Source organism: Theropithecus gelada, chromosome 7a (genome assembly GCF_003255815.1).
Source record: "Theropithecus gelada isolate Dixy chromosome 7a, Tgel_1.0, whole genome shotgun sequence".
Taxonomy (NCBI): domain Eukaryota; kingdom Metazoa; phylum Chordata; class Mammalia; order Primates; family Cercopithecidae; genus Theropithecus; species Theropithecus gelada.
In genome coordinates, this window is record NC_037674.1 from 27,487,827 (window position 1) to 27,508,474 (window position 20,648).

General features: G+C 41.8%; 1 protein-coding gene across 1 annotated transcript in view; it reads right to left on the reverse strand.

Annotated features, from left to right (window-relative positions):
• Positions 1–304: 304 nt before the first annotated feature.
• The window catches only part of MYO5C (myosin VC), a 106,917-nt gene continuing 86,573 nt past the window's right edge, over positions 305–20,648 (reverse strand). The window contains exons 37-41 of the mRNA XM_025389939.1: positions 18,095–18,245; positions 16,825–17,107; positions 3,270–3,444; positions 2,369–2,449; positions 305–709 (exon numbers count right to left, since the gene is read on the reverse strand). Of these exons, the coding sequence (XP_025245724.1) occupies positions 557–709; positions 2,369–2,449; positions 3,270–3,444; positions 16,825–17,107; positions 18,095–18,245 (843 nt within the window). The 3' untranslated portion in view covers positions 305–556. The remainder of the gene's footprint in view (positions 710–2,368; positions 2,450–3,269; positions 3,445–16,824; positions 17,108–18,094; positions 18,246–20,648) is intronic.

Genomic DNA, 20,648 nt, shown 5'->3' on the forward strand with positions numbered 1-20,648 from the left:
TTCTAAAATAAACATTTCTCAATGCAGGGCATTTTCATTAAAACAAATTCATGAAAACCTTCCGTCCCCAGCAGGCATGGGGCAAGAGAGCTCTTGGCAGGCCATGGTGGCCAGATGGGATTATTTCCTGGAAGACTGAGCCCGGGAATCCACTTGCAGCTTTGTAAATGTACTCAGGCTTCACAGGAACCTTAGAAAACTTGGAAGCCACTGTGTCCCCAGATCTCACTCCCTCCTGGTAGAGCCCTGCCACAGACAGAACAGATCAAGAGGCACGTGGAAGAAAATATGAGCCCTCCAGGAATTTCAGTCAAAACCAGCTGAGATTTGAGAGTGAGACATGGCTTTTCCAACTACAGCTGGTGTGTGTGAATTCTTACAAAATTGCAGCAGCAGCACTGTCACTGTGGGTGAGAGATGATGTGGTCCATTTGAGAAAAGTCTATTTTCTTCCTTAAATCACATTCCAATTTCCATTGCCAATTAATAAACCACATCCCTCAGAGTGAACCTTCACTTAGCTTTTGAGGAAAAAGTGCATTGACTTTTTCTCCTGCTATAACCTATTCAGAAAGCCTAGCTTGAAACTGCTGGGGATCTGAATCATTTCCAGAGCATGTGGAGAGGGGGTAAAAGGAAATGTGACTTGAAAGAGATATTTGGTATCCAACATCAGCTGTGATGAATCCTCGCGGCTATTTAGGAGAGCCTGGAATCAGAATCAGAGGAAAAATGAGTAAGGAAACTAACATGTTCTGCTTTACTGCTACCTGAAAGTCAAGGCAAAACACAACCATCTCTAGTGGAGAACTCCTTGCACCATCACGTGAAATGACATACATGAGAGCTTTTTAACAACAGCACAATTCCAAAGTCTATCCAGGGCTTCCAGATCAGCTCTCATGAACAATTAACTTGCCTGTTTCACTTCAGAAGTTAATTTCCCATGGGATGAGCTGACCATAAATCTGTTTGATATTCTAATCTATTCTAATCAGCAATCATAATTCTAAGGTCAAACATGAGTAGATTTCAAGTATTACATTTTTATTGAACCCAACTTTCTTCTTCATTCATGGGTTTGCAACCTTTTTGCTCTCAGGACTGCTTTATACTAAAACATTACCAAGGCCCCAAAAGCTTTTGTGTATATGGGTATGACTATCAGTATTTGCCATATTAGTAATTAAAATGATTTATTAATTCATTAAAATAAGCTCAATACATGTTAAACATAAGTTTCCAAAACAAAGAAAATTTGGTGAGAAGTGGTATTTTCTATTTTTGCAAATCCCTTTAATGTCTGACTTAATATATCATATATAATCATATATTATATATGCCATATTTTAATATATATGTCATATTATCATATATATAACATATCATATATATCTGTTTCTGCATTCAATCTGTTGTGATACGTTATTTTGGTTGAAATACATGAAGAAAATCCACAGGTATCTATTTAGAAAATCCACAGATACCTATTTAGAAAATCCACAGGTATGTATTCAGAAAAAGGAAGAGTTTGCAGACCCTCTTCAAAGTGTCTCAAGGACTCCCAGGGATCCTTGAGCCAAACTTGGAGAACTGCTGCCCTAGTGTTCCTTAGGGGAGAAACTTTAGGGATTATATAAGAAAAAATGGTTATACAAATGATTATAAAAGAAAAATCATCTCGGTTTCCATTCAGCCTCTGCCCACTTGCATGGTATTCAAAGATCAGTAAGAAATAAGATATATTGGGCCGGGCGCGGTGGCTCAAGCCTGTAATCCCAGCACTTTGGGAGGCCGAGATGGGCGGATCATGAGGTCAGGAGATCGAGACCATCCTGGCTAACACGGTGAAACCCCGTCTCTACTAAGAAATACAAAAACTAGCCGGGCGAGGTGGCGGGCGCCTGTAGTCCCAGCTACTCGGGAGGCTGAGGCCGGAGAATGGCGTGAACCCGGGAGGCGGAGCTTGCAGTGAGCTGAGATCTGGCCACTGCACTCCAGCCGGNTTAGGGATTATATAAGAAAAAATGGTTATACAAATGATTATAAAAGAAAAATCATCTCGGTTTCCATTCAGCCTCTGCCCACTTGCATGGTATTCAAAGATCAGTAAGAAATAAGATATATTGACAGAATACAGCATGGGAATCATGGTTTTGGTGTTTTCATTCCCTTCCCACCTGGACTAAGGTGGATTCTGAAAATTTCACAGGAAAATTTCCTGCTTATCTTTGAGCTAGGTGCCTTCCATTTGTATATGTGGGTAAATGTACTTTAATCCTGGATTTCTGTAATGTTAATTAAATATCAACATCTTATACCATAGTTAGGAGATAAAAATTAAAAGGCACATCCTTAAGAATCTCACCTGTACTTTGCGAACAAAGGATGGAGTCACTCTCTTCTCAAAGTCATCTATAGGCGTGTATGAATTAAGGATCTTTATGATCTGCAAACAGTACATAACATGGTGTTAGACCATGCAAAATAATAACTCTGTTCATAAAATAATGGTTCTGGTTATTGGGAACCATTGGGAAGCACAGGTGGTTCTTTTGGCCTATAATTTGGCTCAGGAACTGTATGTTACCTATTTCCAAGAAAAGAAAACAAAGGGAGAAAAGTGCCATAGGGAGCAAAGGCAAATCAGATAATCAGACATCAGTAAGAGGAGCCCCTTCCAGCCTCCCCACCTCCCACATGCCCACCCCTCCACATACACATTTGTGAGTTTAATGGGCAGGGAATGCATTGCAGAGATTTGTGTGTATGTGTGTGTGATTATTATTATTATTATTTTTGACATAGGGTCTCCCTTTATTGACCAGCCTGGGGTGCAGTGGTATGATCTTGGCTCACTGCAGCCTCGAATCCCTGGACTCACATGATCCTCCCGCCTCAGCCTCCCAAGTACCTGGGACCAAAGGTGTGTGCCATCACCCCCAGCTTTTTTTTTTTTTTTTTGGTAGAGCGTCTTGCTATGTTGCCCAGACTGGTCTCAAACTCCTGGGCTCAAGCAATCCTCCCACCTTGGCCTCTCAAAGTGCTGGATTACAGCTGTGAGTCACCTCGCCCAGCCCATTTCTATTTGTTTAAGACCTAGTGTTAGTATTTAATAAATATTTATAGATAAAAGGGTGGGCCATGGGTGATAGGTATGATCCCAACACAGAACCAGGGTGCCCACAGCGGGCTAAGCCAAGAAAGGCAATGCCCACTGCACTGATTGTCAGGGAAGAGCCAGGGAGACACCAGGCAAGTCCGGTCACCTGTACAGCAGACAGTGAGGTGCAGCGTTCGTAGATCTCCTTAGCGTCACTGTCTGTGGTCTTCTTGACCTGAAGCAACCAGGCTGCCTGAGAGAGGGGCTCCAATGTTTCCTTTGCTAAGCTGTTCTGCAAATTCTTATCTTTAAGCCATTCTTCTAAGTAGCTGATATTGCACCTGGAGGGAAAGGCAGAAGAACAGAGAACACTTTAGGGAAGGGTGCTAGAGCCCCGTGTGTGTCCCAAGAGGGTACCAGAGTTCGCTGAGATCCTTAAGACCACAGCTCAGCAGTTTCTCATCTGCAAAATGAGGGAGCTGGACTGATGATGAGCTCTCCTGATCCAGAGTTCTAAGACTCACGGTGGTCTAGGCTGAGGGGCCAGAACAGCTATAGGCTTTGGGGACAATCTGAGCAAAGAACAGTGATTGCAATCACTTACGAAATACAATTTTGAAAATTGATTAAAGTAAAGAAACAGTGATATCTGAAGAGAAGACTTCCATAAGTATAAAAAACTGTTTTCTTTTTCCTGAATTGGTAGAAATCTTTCAATTAGCGAAGGCTTTCTTTCAGTCGACTGCAGTTTTTATTCTTATTTCTGTCACTAACTGCCACATGGGTTTATGAGTTAAGAGGCATGGGTTTTAGTCCTACCAATCCACTGTGTGAGCCTGGGAAGTTAATCGACCTCTCCGGGCACAATGAGAGTGTTGAGAACCCTCAAACATTGCTAGTGGGAATGTAAAATGGTACAGCTGTTGTGGAAGACAGTTTGGTGGTTTCTCAAAATTGAATACAGAGTTACCATATGACACAGCAATTCTACTCCTAGATATGTACTCAAGAGAAGTGAAAGCATGTCCAAACAAAGCCCTGTACACAAATGTTCACAGCAGCATTATTCGTAATAGCCCAAAAGTGAGAACAACCCAAAATATCCATCAACTGATGAATGAATGAACAAACTGTGGCATTATCCCTACAATGGGATATTATTCAGCAATAAAAAGGAATGAGGTGCTGATATTTGCTACACGGATGAACCTCCCAAACATTACGTAAGTGAAAGAAGCCATCCACAAAAGGTAACATTTTATGATTCAATTTATTTTTAAATGTCCAGAATAGGCAAAATCTGTAGAGAAAGAAAACATATTAATGGTTTCCTAGGCTGGGTGGAGTAGGGAGTTGGGGTGGGGGATGAGAGTGGCTGTTAATAGGTATAAGGTTTCATTCTGGAGGGATGAACATGTTCTAAAATTGCATTACGGTGATAGTTGCACAACTATGTAAATATATCAAAAAGACTGAACTATACACTTTACTTATTTATTTTTGAGATAGCGTCTCACTCTATCACCCAGGCGGGAGTGCAATGGCCCAATCTCAGCTCACTGCAACCTCCATCTCTCAGGTTCAAGCGATTCTCCTGTTTTAGCCTCCTGAGTAGCTGGGATTACAGGCACCTGCCACTACGCCTGGCTAATTTTTGTATTTTTAGTAGAGACAGGGTTTCACCATGTTGGCCAGGCTGGTCTTGAACTCCTTGCCTCAAGCGATCTGCCCACCTCAGCCTCCCAAAGCACTGGGATTATAGGTGTGAGCAACTGTGCCCAGCCTGAACTACATACTTTAAACAGGTGAACTGTATGGTATATAAATTACATACGAATGAAACTGCTAAAATTGAGTGTTGAATAAAGTGATCTCTAAAGTCAGTTTCAGCTCTGGGCCGGGCATGGTGGCTCACGCCTATAATCTCAGCACTTTGGGAGACTAAGGCAGGCTGATCACTTGAGGTCAGAAGTTCGAGACCAGCCTGGCCAACATGGCAAAACCCTGTCTCCACTAAAAATACAAAAAATTAGCTGGGTGTGGTGGCGGATGCCTGTAATCCCAGCTACTCGGGAGGCTGAGGCAGGAGAATCACTTGAACCTGGGAGGCAGAGGTTGCAGTGAGTTGAGACTGTGCCACTGTACGTCAGCCTGGGCGACAGAGTGAGACTTTCTCAAAATAAATAAAGTCAGTCTCAGCTCTGACCTTAACGATTAGCAATGCCCCATGTGGGTCTTCTTTCTGGCTGTAACATTTGGACAGTGATGCTGAATTAATGTTATTCCATAGGATAGTGGGTGTGAGATAACATGTCTTGCATTGGTTCTCACTATCCCTCATTTTTGCATTGCTACTTTTGTCCCACTAGTTTGAGTTCTTATTACTTTTGTTTAGGTTTTTGTTGTTGTTGTTGTTGTTGTTGTTTGTTTGAGACAGAGTGTCAGTGTCGCTCTGTTGCTCAGGATGGAGAGTAGTGGTGCAATCTTGCCTCACTGCAAGCTCCGCCTCCTGGGTTCATGCCATTCTCCTGCCTCAGCCTCCCGAGTAGCTGGGACTACAGGCGCCCACCACCATGCCCAGCTAATTTTTTGTATTTTTAGTAGAGACGGGGTTTCACCGTGTTTAAGCCAGGACAGTCTCAATCTCCTGACCTCGTGATCTGCCTGCCTTGGCCTCCCAAAGTGCTGGGATTACAGGCATGAGCCACCGTGCCTGGCCCTTTTAGTTTTTATTACAGGTTTCGTGGGGCTCCCATCTCAGCCCTTCTAATTCACCCTATTCAAATACTGCCACAGTCTATTCTAAAATCTGAATTTTGAGCACATTAATTCTCCCACTCAAAGATGTGTAGTGGGTTTCCAGTTCCTGGTGAGATGGAGTAACCACACTCCATCTTGTCTGTCCCACTGAACGCAGCTACAAAGCCTGGATGGAATGCACTGGGCAGCTATTTGAGGACTTGGAAAAATAAATAGTAGCAGGTGTACTGGGGAAGATGACCAGAATTTGAAGTACTTCCAAGTCAAAAGTGAGATCATCACTTTTCCCCTCTGCTATTCACTGGCCTCTACTCGCCACAGTTTGAAACTCAGGTGGGCATCAATGCCAACAAAGACTTCCAGGGGGAGCTCTCTGGTTCTAGCTCAAAGAGCTGAAAAGGGGCCTCCTAATGCTCAATGCCCTACCTTTTCTCTCTCCTTTTTCTCTATACTTTCATGCTGAAGTTCCGATCCCATGTCGACAGCAGTGGTGGCAAAGGAGGCCAGGAGGAACCTAAAACTCGAAGAGAAGGGAAACTTCCTTTCCAATTGGAGGATCTGTGGTTCAAGGTTCTCTCTTTGCCCTCACCATTTGACCCCAGATGGGGACCTGCAGTAAGTACATGGCAGAGCAAGTCAAGGAAAGCTCCAGTTTTCTAGCTGAAGCACCAAAAAGGGGACAGAAAGTAATAGGAATGCCACAGAAAGGGAGGAGCCTGGGAAAGTTGGGAAAAGCAATTTGTTAAAGTTCTTTATTAACTCCTGGGTTTATCCCTGAGCCCATGCATGAATCTGACCCTAAACAGCATACACAGACTTTGAGAACTGAACTATGAAACATACCATTACCTAAGTTCCAAGGTGGCCACTGTTTTTCACATATATGAAACGGACCCAAAGAGCACTACAAAATCCTTACACATGGAAATGACATGAGAACCACAAAACATAGAGGATGGTCAGAACTTGCAGTCTGGACCCAAATGCACTGTCCACCTGATGAAAATATCAACATTCTCTGTTGCGGGAAGTCAGGGACCCTGAACGGAGGGACTGGCTGAAGCCGTGGCAGAAGAACATAAATTGTGAAGATTTCATGGACATTTATTAGTTCCCCAAATTAACACTTTTATAATTTCTTACACCTGTCTTTACTGCAATCTCTGAACATAAACTGTGAAGATTTCATGGACACTTATCATTTCCCCAATCAATACCCTTGTGATTTCCTATGCCTGTCTTTACTTTAATCTCTTAATCCCGTCATCTTCTTTGTAAGCTGAGGAGGATATATGTCGCCTCAGGACCCTGTGATGATTGCATTAACTGCACAAATTGTTTGTAGAGCATACGTGTGTTTGAACAATATGAAATCTGGGCATCTTGAAAAAAGAACAGGATAACAGCAATGTTCAGGGAACAAGAGAGATAAGACTTCTGGCCACCGATGAGCCGGATGGAACAGAGCCATATTTCTCTTCTTTCAAAGGCAAATAGGAGAAATATCGCTGAATTCTTTTTCTCAGCAAGGAACATCCCTGAGAAAGAGAATGCGCCCTGAGGGTAGGTCTACAGACTGCCCCCTTAAGGCAGCTGCCTTTTACTGTCGAAGCCGAAGGGATGAAATAAGCCCCGGTCTCCTGTAGTGCTCCCAGGCTTATTAGGATGAGGAAATTCCCGCCTAATAAATTTTGGTCAGACAGGTTGTCTACTCTCAAACCCTGTTTCCTGATAAGATGTTATCAATGACAATGTGTGCCTGAAACTTCATTAGCAATTTTAATTTCGCCCCATCCTGTGGTCCTGTGATCTCGCCCTGCCTCCATTTGCTTTGTGATATTTTATTACCTTGTGAAGAATGTGATCTCTGTGACCCACACCCTATTCGTGCACTCCCTCTCCTTTTGAAAATTGCTAATAAAAACTTACTGGTTTTACAGCTCGGGGAACATCACGGAACCTGCCAACATGTGACGTCTCCCTTGGACACCCAGCTTTAAATTTCTCTCTCTTGTGCTATTTCCCTTTATTTCTCAAACCAGCCAAGACGCATAGGAAATAGAAAAGAACCCATGTTAACCATCGGGGGTGGGTTCCCTTGATAATTCTCCATATGATTTAAAGACTTAGAGTCTTGGCCAGGGATGGTGGCTCACATCTGTAATACCAGCACTTTGGGAGGCTGAGGCAGGTAGATCACTTGAGATCAGGAGTTTGAGACCAGCTTGGCCAACATGGTGAAACCCTGTCTCTACTAGAAATACACAAATTAGCCAGGCATGGTGGTGCGCACTTGTAATCCTAGCAACTCGGGAGGCTGAGGCACAAGAATTGCTTGAACCCAGATGGAGGTTTCAGTGAGCCAAGATTGGGCCGCTGCACTCAAGCCTGGGTGACAGAGCAAGACTCAGTCTCAAAAAAACAAAAAACAAAAACAAAAACAAACCCCAATAAAAACTAAAAAATAAGACCTACAGTCTCATTATACAGTACTTAAAAATATCCAATATACAATTCAAAATTGGCATATGAAGAACCAGAAAGATCTCAACTCACATTAAACAAAACAACTAATAGAAGTCAACACTGAGATGACACAGATATTCAAATTATCTGACCAAGACTTTAAAGAAGTCATCATAAAAATGCTCCAAAAAGTAAAGCCAAACTCTCTTGTAATGAATCAAAAGATACAAAGTCTCAGAAAAGAAACAGAAGATATAAAGAAAAAACAAATGGAAATTTTAGAATTGAAAAATACAATAATAGAAATAAAAGAACTCACTGAATGGGCTTACTAGCAGAATGGAGATGACAGAGGAGAGTCAGTGAACTTGAAAGGATTAACAGAGATTATCCAATCTGAACAGAACAGAAGAAAAGAACTAACAAAAAGGAGCAGAATTTTATGGACTTGTGGGACAATAATGAAAAGTCTTTAACAGTTGGTTCACTGAAGTTCCGGAAAGAGAAGACGAAGAGTATGATGCAGACAAAATATCTGAAAAAATGGTGGCTGAAAATGTACCAAATTTGGTGAATGGCCAGATTCAAGAAGCTCGGGAAATTCCAAACAGGCTAAACCCAAAGAAATCCACACCCAGACGCATCACAAACTGTGGAAAACTAAAGACAAAAAAAAAAGTCTTAAAAGCAATCAGAGAAAAATGATGCATTATTTATGGGGAATAGTTCAAATGACTATGGATTTCTTATCTGAAACCACAGTAGCTAGAAAAACAGTAAAACATTTTTAAAATGGTGAAAGAAAACAACTGTCAATCCAGAATTCTACATCCTACAAACATATCCTTTAGGAATAAAGGTAAAGTGAAGACATTTTCAACTGAAAGAAAACTAAGAATTTATTGCCAATGAAACTCTAAAAGGTACACTAAAATACTTTCCTCGGGTAGAAGGAAAATTACATCAAAATGAGACTTGGGAAAAAATGAGACTTGGAACATCAGGAATGAAGAAACAACAGAAATGGTAAATACCTGGTTGAGTATAACAGACTATTCTTCTCTTACTGAATTCTTTAAAATATGTTTGATGGTTGAAAACTAAAGTTATAATATTGTATGGTATAGTTTTTGATGTATGTAGATCTAATATAAGATCACTGCAACATAAAGTAGGGAGGCTAAAGGGACCTACATGATGGTAAGATTTCTACATTCCACTTGATGTGGTAAGATATGGATTCTAAATAGACTGTGGAAAGTTAAGTATATGTACTGGAATCTCTAGAGCAACAACTAAAAAAAAAAGATCAAAGGGATAATACTAAAAACAAAAACAAACAAACAAACAAAAAACAGATAATTTAGAAAGGGATACTAAAAAATTTCAAATAACCCAGAAGAAGCAGATAAAGAAAATGGAGAAGTGAAAACCAGAAGGAACAAGCAGAAATTAATAAAATGGTAGTCCTAAATATAAGCATTATATTACATTAAAATGATCTAAACGTCACAGTTCAGAAGCATAGATTCCAGCCTGAGCAACATAGTGAGACTCTGTTTCTACAAAAATGGCATATGCCTGCAGTACCAGCTACTTGTGGGGCTAAGGAGGGAGGATCACTTGAACCCAGGAGGTCAAGGTTGCAGTAAGCCATGATCATGCCACTGGACTCCAGCCTGAGTGACAGAGTGAGACCCTGACTCCAAAAACAAAACAAAGAAGCAGCAGCGTAGATTGTCAGGTTGGATTTTAAAAAAGTAGATGCGGCCGGGCGTGGTGGCTCACGCCTGTAATCCCAGCACTTTGGGAGGCCGAAGTGGGCGGATCACGAGGTCAGGAGATTGAGACCATCCTGGTGAACATGGTGAAACCCCGTCTCTACTAAAAATACAAAAAAATTAGCCGGGCGTGATGGCGGGCGCCTGTAGTCCCAGCTTCTCAGGAGGCTGAGGCAGGAGAACAGCTTGAACCTGGGAGGCAACGGAGCTTGCAGTGAGTGGAGATCATGCCACTGCACTCCAGCCTGAGAGACAGAGTGAGACTCCGTCTCAAAAAAAAAAAAAAAAGTAGATGCAAATATCTGCTGCCTACAAGAAATTCACTTCAAATATGATATAGGTAGGTTAAAAGTAAAAGGATAGGCAAAGATATATACTAAGGAAACACTAATTAAAAGAAAATTATAGTGGTTATATTAATTTCAGACAAAGCAGACTTTGGGGCAGGCAGAGAAAATTACCAGAGAGGCCGGACGCAGTGGCTCATGCCTGTAATCCCGCACTTTGGGAGGCCGAGGCAGGCAGATCATGAGGTCAAGAGACTGAGATCGTCTTGGCTAATATGATGAAACCCCGTCTCTACTAAAAATACAAAAATTAGCTGGGCATGGTAGTGTGCATCTGTAGTCCAGCTACTTGGGGAGGCTGAGGCAGGAGAATCACTTGAACCTGGGAAGTGGAGGTTGCAGTGAGCCTAGATTGCGCCACTACACTCTAGCATGGGTGACAGAGTGAGACTGCCTCAAAAAAAAAAAAAAAAAAAAAAGTAAAAAGAAAAAGAAAATTGCCAGAGAGGGATAAAGAAGGACACTACATAATGATAGGAGAAATACACTCACCAAGAAGACATAACAATTCTTAAAGTGTATGTACCAAACAGGAGAGCTTTAACATACATGAAGCAAAAACTGACAGATTGAGAAAAGAAACAGAAAAATTCATAATTACAGTTGGAAACTTCAACACTCCTCATCGTAATTAATAGAACTAGTAGAACAGTATCATCAACAAACTGAGTCTAATTGATGTTTACAGAACCTTCCAGCCAACAAGGGTAGACTACATATTCTTTTCAACTGCATATATAATATTCACAAAAACATATCATATTCTTGGTCATAAAAGCAAATCTTCACAACTGTTAAAAGAGTTTAAATAATAAAAAATATGTTCTTTTTTTTTTTTTTTTTTGAGACGGAGTCTCGTTCTGTAGTCCAGGCTGAAGTGCAGTGGTGCGATCTCGGCTCACTGCAACCTCCACCTCCTGGGTTCAAGCAATTCTCCTGCCTCAGTCTCTTGAGTAGCTGAGATTACAGGCACACACCACCACGCCTGGCTAATTTTTTTTTTTTTTTTGTATTTTTAGAAGAGACAGGGTTTCACTATGTTGGCCAGACGTGTCTCGAACTCCTGACCTCGTGATCCGCCTGCCTCGGCCTCCCAAAGTGCTGGGATTATAGGCGTGAGCCACCACGCCCGGCCTTAAAGTATGTTCTTTTTTAAAAAACGTAAAAATATTTAGAGATTGTTATTTTTAAAGTAAAACTGGGAAAGTCCCAGGCAAGGTGGAATGGTAAGTCCATACAGGTTCCATTTCAGTATCAAAATCTATGGTACATTTCAACCTGTATGCACATTGAGATTTTTTTCTAATTGCGGTAAAAATGGTATAACATAAAATTTGCCATCTTATCCACTGTTATAGTACAGTAATATTAACTATATGTACATTGTTATACAGTAGATCTATAGAACTCTTTCAACTCATAAAACCGAAACTCTATACTCATTGAACAGCTACTTCCTTTTCTCACTTCCCAAATCCCCTAACCACCATTCTCCTTTCTGTTTCTAAGAGTTTTACTGAAAAAGTATGTTCTATGGCCATAATGGAATTAAACCAAAAATCAAAAACAAAGATAACAAGAGAGTCTCCAAGCACTTAGAAGCTAACATACTTCTAAATAATCCATGGGTCAAACAGTAAGCCTCAAGGAAAATTAGAAAATATTTAGGACTGAACAAAAATGGAAAGAAAACATCAAAATTTGTAGGATGGAGCTAAAATAGTGCTAAGAGAAAAATGTATAGCATTAAATGCTTAGAAAAAAATAAAGTTCTCGAAGTCAATAATCAAAGCTTCTCCCTTTAGAAACTAGAAAAAGAGGAGCAAAATAAATCCAAACTAAGCGGAAGCAATGAAATGACAAAGACAATCTCAGAAATTAACTAAATTAAAAACAAAAAAATTCTGGGTGTGGTGGCTCATGCCAGTTATCCCAATTACTCAGGAGGCTGAGGTGGGAGAATCACTTGAGGGCAGGAGTTCAAGACCAGTCTGAGCAATATACAGACACTGCATCTCTAAAAATTAGCCACGTGTGGTGGCACATGCCTGTAGTTTCAGCTCCTTTGGAGGCTGAGGCTGGAGGATTACGTGAGCCCAGGAGTTTGAGACCAGCCTGAGAAATATAGTGAGACCACCCCCACCTCAAAAAAAGAAAAGAAAAATCAATGAAATAAAAAACTGGTTCTTTGAAAAAAATCAATACAATTAATAAGCCTCTAGCAAATCTGACCAATGGAAAAACAGAAGACACAAATTACCAGTATCAGGAATGAAAGACAAATATCACTACCAATCCTGCAGAAACTAAAAGGATGACAAGGAAATATTATAAACAGTTCTATGCAGGTAAACTCAACAAATTAGATGAAATGGACCAATTCTTTGAAAATCACAAACTACCAAAACTCACCTAAGATCAAATATATAACCTGAAGAGTCCTACAGCTATTAAAGCAATTGAATTCATAACTCAAACCTGTTGAAGAAAAAAATCTGTAGTGGCAGCTTCTGCTGATGCATTTCTCAGCTGGGTGCGGTGGCTCACGCCTACAATCCCAGCACTTTGGGAGGCCAAGGCAGGCAGATGGCTTGAGCTCAGGAGTTCAAGACCAGCCTGGGCAACATGGCAAAAATCTGTCTTAGGCAAAAATACAAAAAATTAGCCAGGTATGGCACTCGCCTGTGGGTCCAGCTACTTGGGAGGTTGAGGTGGGAGAATCACTTAAGCCTTGGAGGCGGAGTCTGCATCACTGCACTCCAGCCTGGGAGTGCACCACTGCACTCACCCACAGAGTGAGACTCCATCTCAAAACAAGCAAAGAAACAAACAAAAATAAACCATGCATTTCTCACCCTCGCATTCCACTCTCTTTCTAACCAATTTTTCCATCATTCCTGGCATGCTTCATTCAAAGGGGCTGTTCATATTCTGCCTTCAGTTTTCCATCATTTCATCATGTGCTCATTTCTATAATTCTTGGTCTGTTGACTTGTTCTTCAAGACTCAAATCCTTGCCTTTCCTATTCTCCCAGATCTCCTCAGCCTGCATTATTCTAGTTTTTAACAGAACTGTCTCCATGAGACACTGGGCAAAGCAGCCACAGTGGAAATTGCTGTAAAAATGTTAGTGCGGTGATTATGAGATAATGTTCCATGTGAGGCATTAGTTTTGTAATTTGTGACTAGGAACAAAAAATAATTAGGTACTAGGAAAAAATCTTTGTATCTTCCCAGGAATCACTCTGCTTCATGATACCCAATAAAACTAAAGAGCTGATCATGTTTTGCTTTTTGTCCTGGCAGCCAGGAAGCCCAGAGCCAGTTTTCAAGCTACTCTGCCTGCTATTTACATTTTAATTTTCTTTGGTTCTAGTGTTCTTTTCTTTTTTATTTTTGAGACCGAGTCTCGTTCTGTCACCCAGGCTGGAGTGCAGTGGTGCAATCTCGGCTCACTGCAAGCTCCGCCTCCCGGGTTCACGCCATTCTCCTGCCTTAGCCTCCCGAGTAGCTGGGACTACAGGTGCCCACAACCACGCCTGGCTAATGTTTTCGTAGTTTTAGTAGAGATGGGGTTTCACCGTGTTAGCCAGGATGGTCTCGATCTCCTGACCTTGTGATCCGCCCGCCTCAGCCTCCCAGAGTGCTGGGATTACAGGCATAAGCCACCGTGCCTGGCCGGTTCTAGTTTTCTACTTGTGTTCATATTTTATTATTTTATTGCTTATGTTTTCACTGTAAAGCCACTGCAAATTCTTTGTAGGTCTTGCTGTGGTGGGCAATTAACAAATATCCAAATGACTAAATGAAAGCCACTAAAATGCACGTGCTCCTCAGAGCAAAACACTATCAAAGCATTACTTCTCTGATGGCCACTTCCACCTGGTGGAAGGGAAAAAGTACTGGGTACCTGGGGGGCAGGTATTTATCCTCAAAGAAGTTGTTCTAAGACCTAGAGTCATAGATCTCCCTCATGATCCTTTTCATTCATGTCTCTACTCAGTCTTGGGGGATCCACTGATGGAGTGAGAACTGAGTTTAAGAAAGGCTCTGATGTGGCTTTACTTTAGGGCTGAAACCAGCTACAGAGGGCTACAGGATATCTGTTTGGAGCTTGTGAAATAAACATAACTCTTTCATTTCTTAATGAAGACATAAAGATCTGCAAAGACTAGTCCTTCTGAATACCCCTTCCTATCTGAAAACCATGCCCTGCTGTCATGGGAATTTGTGGGAATGGTCTATGGGGATTGACTCCAACTCCAAAGTTTCACTAATGCTAAAAAGGTGTAAGGGATGCCTCTCACATTTAGTTTTTGACTTAAGATACTTAAATTTTTAAAAAATTTTTGTGGGTACATAGTAGGTATATATATTTATGGGGTACATGAATTTTTTTTTTTTTTGAGATGGAGTTTCGCTTTGTTCCCCAGGCTGGAGTGCAGAGGTGTGATCTCAGCTCACTGCAATGTCTGCCTCCCCAGTTCAAGTGATTCTCTTGCCTCAGCCTCATGGGTAGCTGAGATTACAGGTGTACAACACCAGGTCTAGCTAATTTTTTTGTATTCTTAGTAGAAATGGAGGTTTCACCATGTTGCTCAGGCTGGTCTCGAACTCCTGACCCCAAATGATCCGCCTATCTCAGCCTCCCAAAGTCCTGGGATTACAGGCGTGAGCCACTGTGCCTGGCCCATGAAAAGTTTTGATACAGGCATGCAATGTGAAATAAGCACATCATGGAGAATAAGGTATCTGTTTCCTCAAGCATTTATTCTTTGAGTTACAAACAATCCATGACACTCCAAGTTATTTTATCTTTTTAATTATTTATTTATTTTAGAGCAAGATAGATTAGAGTCTTGCTCTGTCACACAGGTTGGAGTGCAATGGTGTGATCTCAACTCACTGAAACCTCGGCTCACTGCAACCTCTGCCTCCGGGGTTCAAGTAATTCTCCTGCCTCAGCCTCCTGAGTAGCTGGCATTATAGGCACGTGCCACCACGCCCAGCTAATTTTTGTAATTTTAGTAGAGAGGGGTTTCACCATGTTGGCCAGGCTGGTCTCAAACTCCTGACCTCAGGTGATCCACCCACCTCGGTCTCCCAAAGTGCTGGGATTACAGGGGTGAGCCACTCCGCCCAGCCTCTAAGTTATTTAAAAATATACAATTAAGTTATTATTGACTACGTTCACCCAGTTGTGCTATCAAATAGTAGGTCTTATTCATTATTTCTATCTTTTTTGTAACCATTAACCATTTCCACCTCTCCCCAGCCCCCCACTACTCTTCCCAGCCTCTGGTAACCATCCTTCTACTTTCCATCTTTATGAATTCAATTGTTTTAATTTCTAGCTCCCACAAAATAAGTGAGAACATCTGATGTTTGTCTTTCTGTGCCTGGCTTATTTCACGTAGCATAATGATAGATACTTTCTTTGTCACCTTCCCTTACATCATTACCATCATCACTACCCCAGGTTCTCGTAACAGATACAGGTATCAAATTTCTGCACACACCATAAGAAACTTAAATATCTATCCTATATTACGTGTTTTCCAATCACTTGATCAGTGTTAATTCAAATAGTAGCTCAGGGACCATGGTCTCTCAATTAAGAGATAGTAGTCACACCTCAAAACTAGATTACCAAGTCTTCGGGATGAACTCCAAATGCCTTAGCCTGGCATTCCAGACCCTCCCAGTGTAGATTCAACCTACCTCTTTACCTTGGTCCTGCTGCTCCCCACACCAGCCTCTGCTTACTCCACAAGCAGCCTGAGCAGGGGTTCTCAGTCACTCCCCACAATGCCTCGACCATTACTCCTGCTTGGAACGTTCTTCTCCGTTTCCTTTATCACTCAAGGCACAACTCTCTGGCTTCCCCAACTGTTCCATCTGTAATCTCTCTCCTCTCTGATACATTTCCTGCACCACTTGTTTGTGATTTAATCATAGTTGCCTTTAATTATTATTTAGCTATTCAGAAGCTTCTCAAAGGCAGGGATCATATCGACTTTTCCTTGTTTCCTGTGTTCTCCACCTGGCAGTGCTATTCAGAGAAGGTGGTCACTACTGGTTGAGTGCATGACCACCCTAGAGGGCCAGAATTTAAGATACACATTTACTGGTTCTCGGTTAAAGCGGCTAGGCCAGCGCATCAAATTGGCAGGGTGTGGCGCGAAGGGAGTAGGCCCTGGGCGCCAGCATCCCGGGGTTCTTAGGGTGACTCGAATATCCCTACAGCAGTAGGGCCTAAACAGGGGTTTGACGCCACAGCAAGGAGGGTCAGGCGTGTGTGGCCTCGGTCTTTAAGAATATCTTTTCCACCGGCCTCTCTGCATGAGTGGCGGTTTATGAGTTTTACCTGATCTGCATCCCTTTTCTGCAGGAGCACATGTCCTTGCGCAGGAAGAGGCTGTTCAGCGTGACCGCCCCGATCAAGAAGAAGAGCTGCTTCACCGCCTGCCTCACAAGCTCGGGGTCCAGGCCGTTCTGGCACATGGTGGTGTAGAAGTAACTCAGCTGTTGCAGGACGGAGGTCATGGTGTAGGCGTCCGTGTCGTCTACGCTGGAGGAGCGCTTCCGGAAGCCTGTGGGCTTCAGGCCGGAAATGCCCTGCAGGCTCTCGTACTCCAGCATGCCTGGCACTGCGGAGAGATGGGGAGGCTGTGCTGATACGCCAGGAGACACACACGGAACGTTCCCGACGCTCTTCTGTTTGTTTCAGGAGATGGAACATATTTCTTTTCTTTTCTTTTTTTTTTTTTGAGACGGAGTCTCGCTCTGTCGCCCAGGCTGGAGTGCAGTGGCCGGATCTCAGCTCACTGCAAGCTCTGCCTCCCAGGTTCCCGCCATTCTCCTGCCTCAGCCTCCCGAGTAGCTGGGACTACAGGCGCCCGCCACCTTGCCCAGGTAGTTTTTTGTATTTTTTAGTAGAGACGGGGTTTTACCGTGTTAGCCAGGATGATCTTGATTTCCTGACCTCGTGATCTGCCCGTCTCGGCCTCCCAAAGTGCTGGGATTACAGGCTTGAGCCACCGCCCCCCGCCGAGATGGGACATTTTTCTACAAGAGTCAGTGAATGTACTTGTGATAGAGAAAGCAAAAGAATCAAGGGTTTGGGACAGCAGGGTGTGTGTCGGGGGTAGGAATGGACGGCTGTTTCCAGCGGGGCTGCAGCTTGTCTTCTAGGTTTGAAGCAGCACGTTTTTCAGCCTCACAGGAAAGAAAGGCGGTTAGCGTGACAACTCATGGCCTGGGCATTAAAGCCTAAAGTATTTAAATTTCAGGAAATTAAGGAAAGTATACAAGAATTCGAATGGGGCTTTAGGATTTCAAAAATACTTGGCTAAGCCAAGAAGTAGAAGTACCACATATAATAGCAGTAGTAGAAGTTTCCCCAAGTTTTTTCCTTCAGGATAAATCATCCTTATAGAAAGAAAGTTACCAACAGCGTACTATTATTTATGGAATCATTTTAAGCAAGCAAAGAATTAAAAGGTAGATACATGATTATATTTCCTTGACTTTTTAAACAATGTTACACATAATCACACATTACACATACCAAGTTTATGTTTTAAAAAGTCTTAATGTTACTATAAATATTTTTTGGTGATCAATTCTCTTCTTACCTATTATTGGTTGGATATTCTTTTCCATTATGATAATAAATTGATGATATATTCGTATAGCCACATCACTGAGAATCTGTCTGTATTCTGAAAGGTCAAAATTGTTCAAGCAATTCTTATTCTGATGTGGACTATTATGCTTCATGAATTCCTAAAAGTAATTTTAAACATAAAGTATTAGAATAATACAAACATGTAGGAAATTAATAATCAGCTACTATAACTCTTTTACCTTAAAACTTAATGTCTGATTTATATCAAATGAGTTCATGATGCTTGGGGTAGCATGTACCTTCTATAAGAGAAAAATTGCACTGATTTCCTATATGATCCCAGTCTGTCACACTATCATTGTTCTACCCACTTCCCTACAAACATTGTCCCTGGAACCTACAGACTAAGTGGAAAAGCTCATAGAAAGCCCATGGAAGCGTATAGGAAAATGAAACAAAACTGCAGAGCATCCAAGGAAACACACTGCTACGAAGAGGTAAGTGGATACAATAAATGAGATTCATAACCTGATAATTATAGGGTACAAAGTTGAAATATTTTAAAGTGTGTGTTATGGATTGAATGTGTCCTCCTAAAAATCATACATTGAAGCCCTAACCCCCTAGTGTGGCTGTATTTGGAGATGGGGCCTTTAGGGAGGTAATGAGGTTAAATGAGGTCATGAGGATAGTGGCGTGATCTAATAAGATTGGTGTCCTCATAAGAAGAGACACCAGAGAGAGCTTGCCCTCTCTCTCCCTCTCCCTGACCCATGCACCCAGGAAAGGTCCTGTGAGGACACAGGGATGGAGAAAGTGGCTGTTAGCAAGCCAGGAAGAGAGCCCTCACCAGGAAGTGACCATGCTGGCACCCTGATCTCAGATGTTTGGCCTCCAGAACTCTGAGGAAATAAATCTCTTGTTTAAGCCACCCAGCCTGCGGTATTTTGTTATAGTAGCCTAAGTGAACTAATGGAATATGTTTAACATGTTCAAAGAGACTAAAGAAAAAGAAAAAATTAAGAATAGGACATTATGGGGCTGGGCATGGTGGCTCACGCCTGTAATCCCAGCACTTTGGGAGGCCGAGGCAGGCAGATCACTTGAGGTCAGGAGTTCAAGACCAGCCTGGCCAACATAGTAAAACCCCATCTCTATTAAAGATACAAAAATTAGCTGGGCATGGTAGTGCATGCCGGTAGCCACAGCTACTCAGGAGGCTAAGGTAGGAGAATTGCTTGAACATGGGAGGCGAAGGTTGCAGTGATCCAAGATCATGCCACTGCACTCCAGCCTAGGTGAGAGAGTGAGACCCCATCTCAAAAAAGAAAGAGAGAAAAAAAAGAATAAGACATTGTGGTAAGAGGCAGAGGTGAAAAGGAACAAGAGAGATTTTAGAAATAAAAATATGGTAACTGAAAAAGCAGTCAGACAGGGAAAAGAACATTCTATACATGGCTGAAGGGGGCAAAGAAAGGATCATAAAACACTGCTGAATAAGGCATTCTTCCACTGATGTCTTACAGATACCAGTTTGCTGTAAATGGACTAGTCTGTGCCTCCTCCTGTTTTGGTATTCTTTTTAGTCAGAGGTTGGATTTTCTTTACTTCTCCTTTTGTTCTATAGTACTAGTCAGATTACTGTTATATTTTATTTTACCTTCTTTCCATTGGGACAACTGTTTATCTATATGGAAGAGGATATTAGATCATTACCTTACATATCAATTTTGGATAGGTAAAAACATAATTGTCAACTCTAAAGGTGAACTACAAAAGTTTAGAAGAGAGTATCTTCATGATCTCAGGGCGGGGAAGAATTTCTGAACAAGACACAAATCATAAAAGAACAGGTTTGACAGATTTAAGCATATCGAAATTCAAAAACTGTGTGACAAGGGACTTCATAAAGAAAATGAGAAGTGAAGCTACAGTCTATCCATATGATATAAAGACCTCCTACAAATCAATAACAAAAACACCAACCCTAAGAAAAAGAAAGAAAGGATGTGACTAGGCAATTCAAAAGGAAACCCAAATGACCAATAAACATATAAAATTATGCTTGACTTCGCTAGTGACCAAATAAATGCAATTTAAGTCAACAAGATATAATTTTATACCCTGACACTGGTAAAGGATAAGAATGTCTGTCAATACCAAGTGTTGGTGAAGGTGTGAGACACTGGAAACATCATACACTGCCGGTGGGGCTGTGAAACGGTACAGCCATTTTAGAGAGCACTGAAAACCCTGAAAGCCACTTTGTTATTTTAGTTCAATGAAATTTTTCTCTGCAAGTACTTGAAGGTGGAGAACTCTTTTATGACATCAGCCTCCTGGAAGCAGAGTCGGAGTGGCAAAGGAAACATATTTATAGATTATGGAGGAACAGTCAGGGTCCTGTAGAGAGAACAGCTGTGAAGAAACAGGCATTTTAAACCAAGGGCTGTATTTTGGAGTCATAATGCTGAACATCTTACAACCAGGAGGAAACTTAAAATTCGTCTTATCTACCTATTGATTTAAAAGTAATGGAAACCTAGGAGGCCTAGTACCGT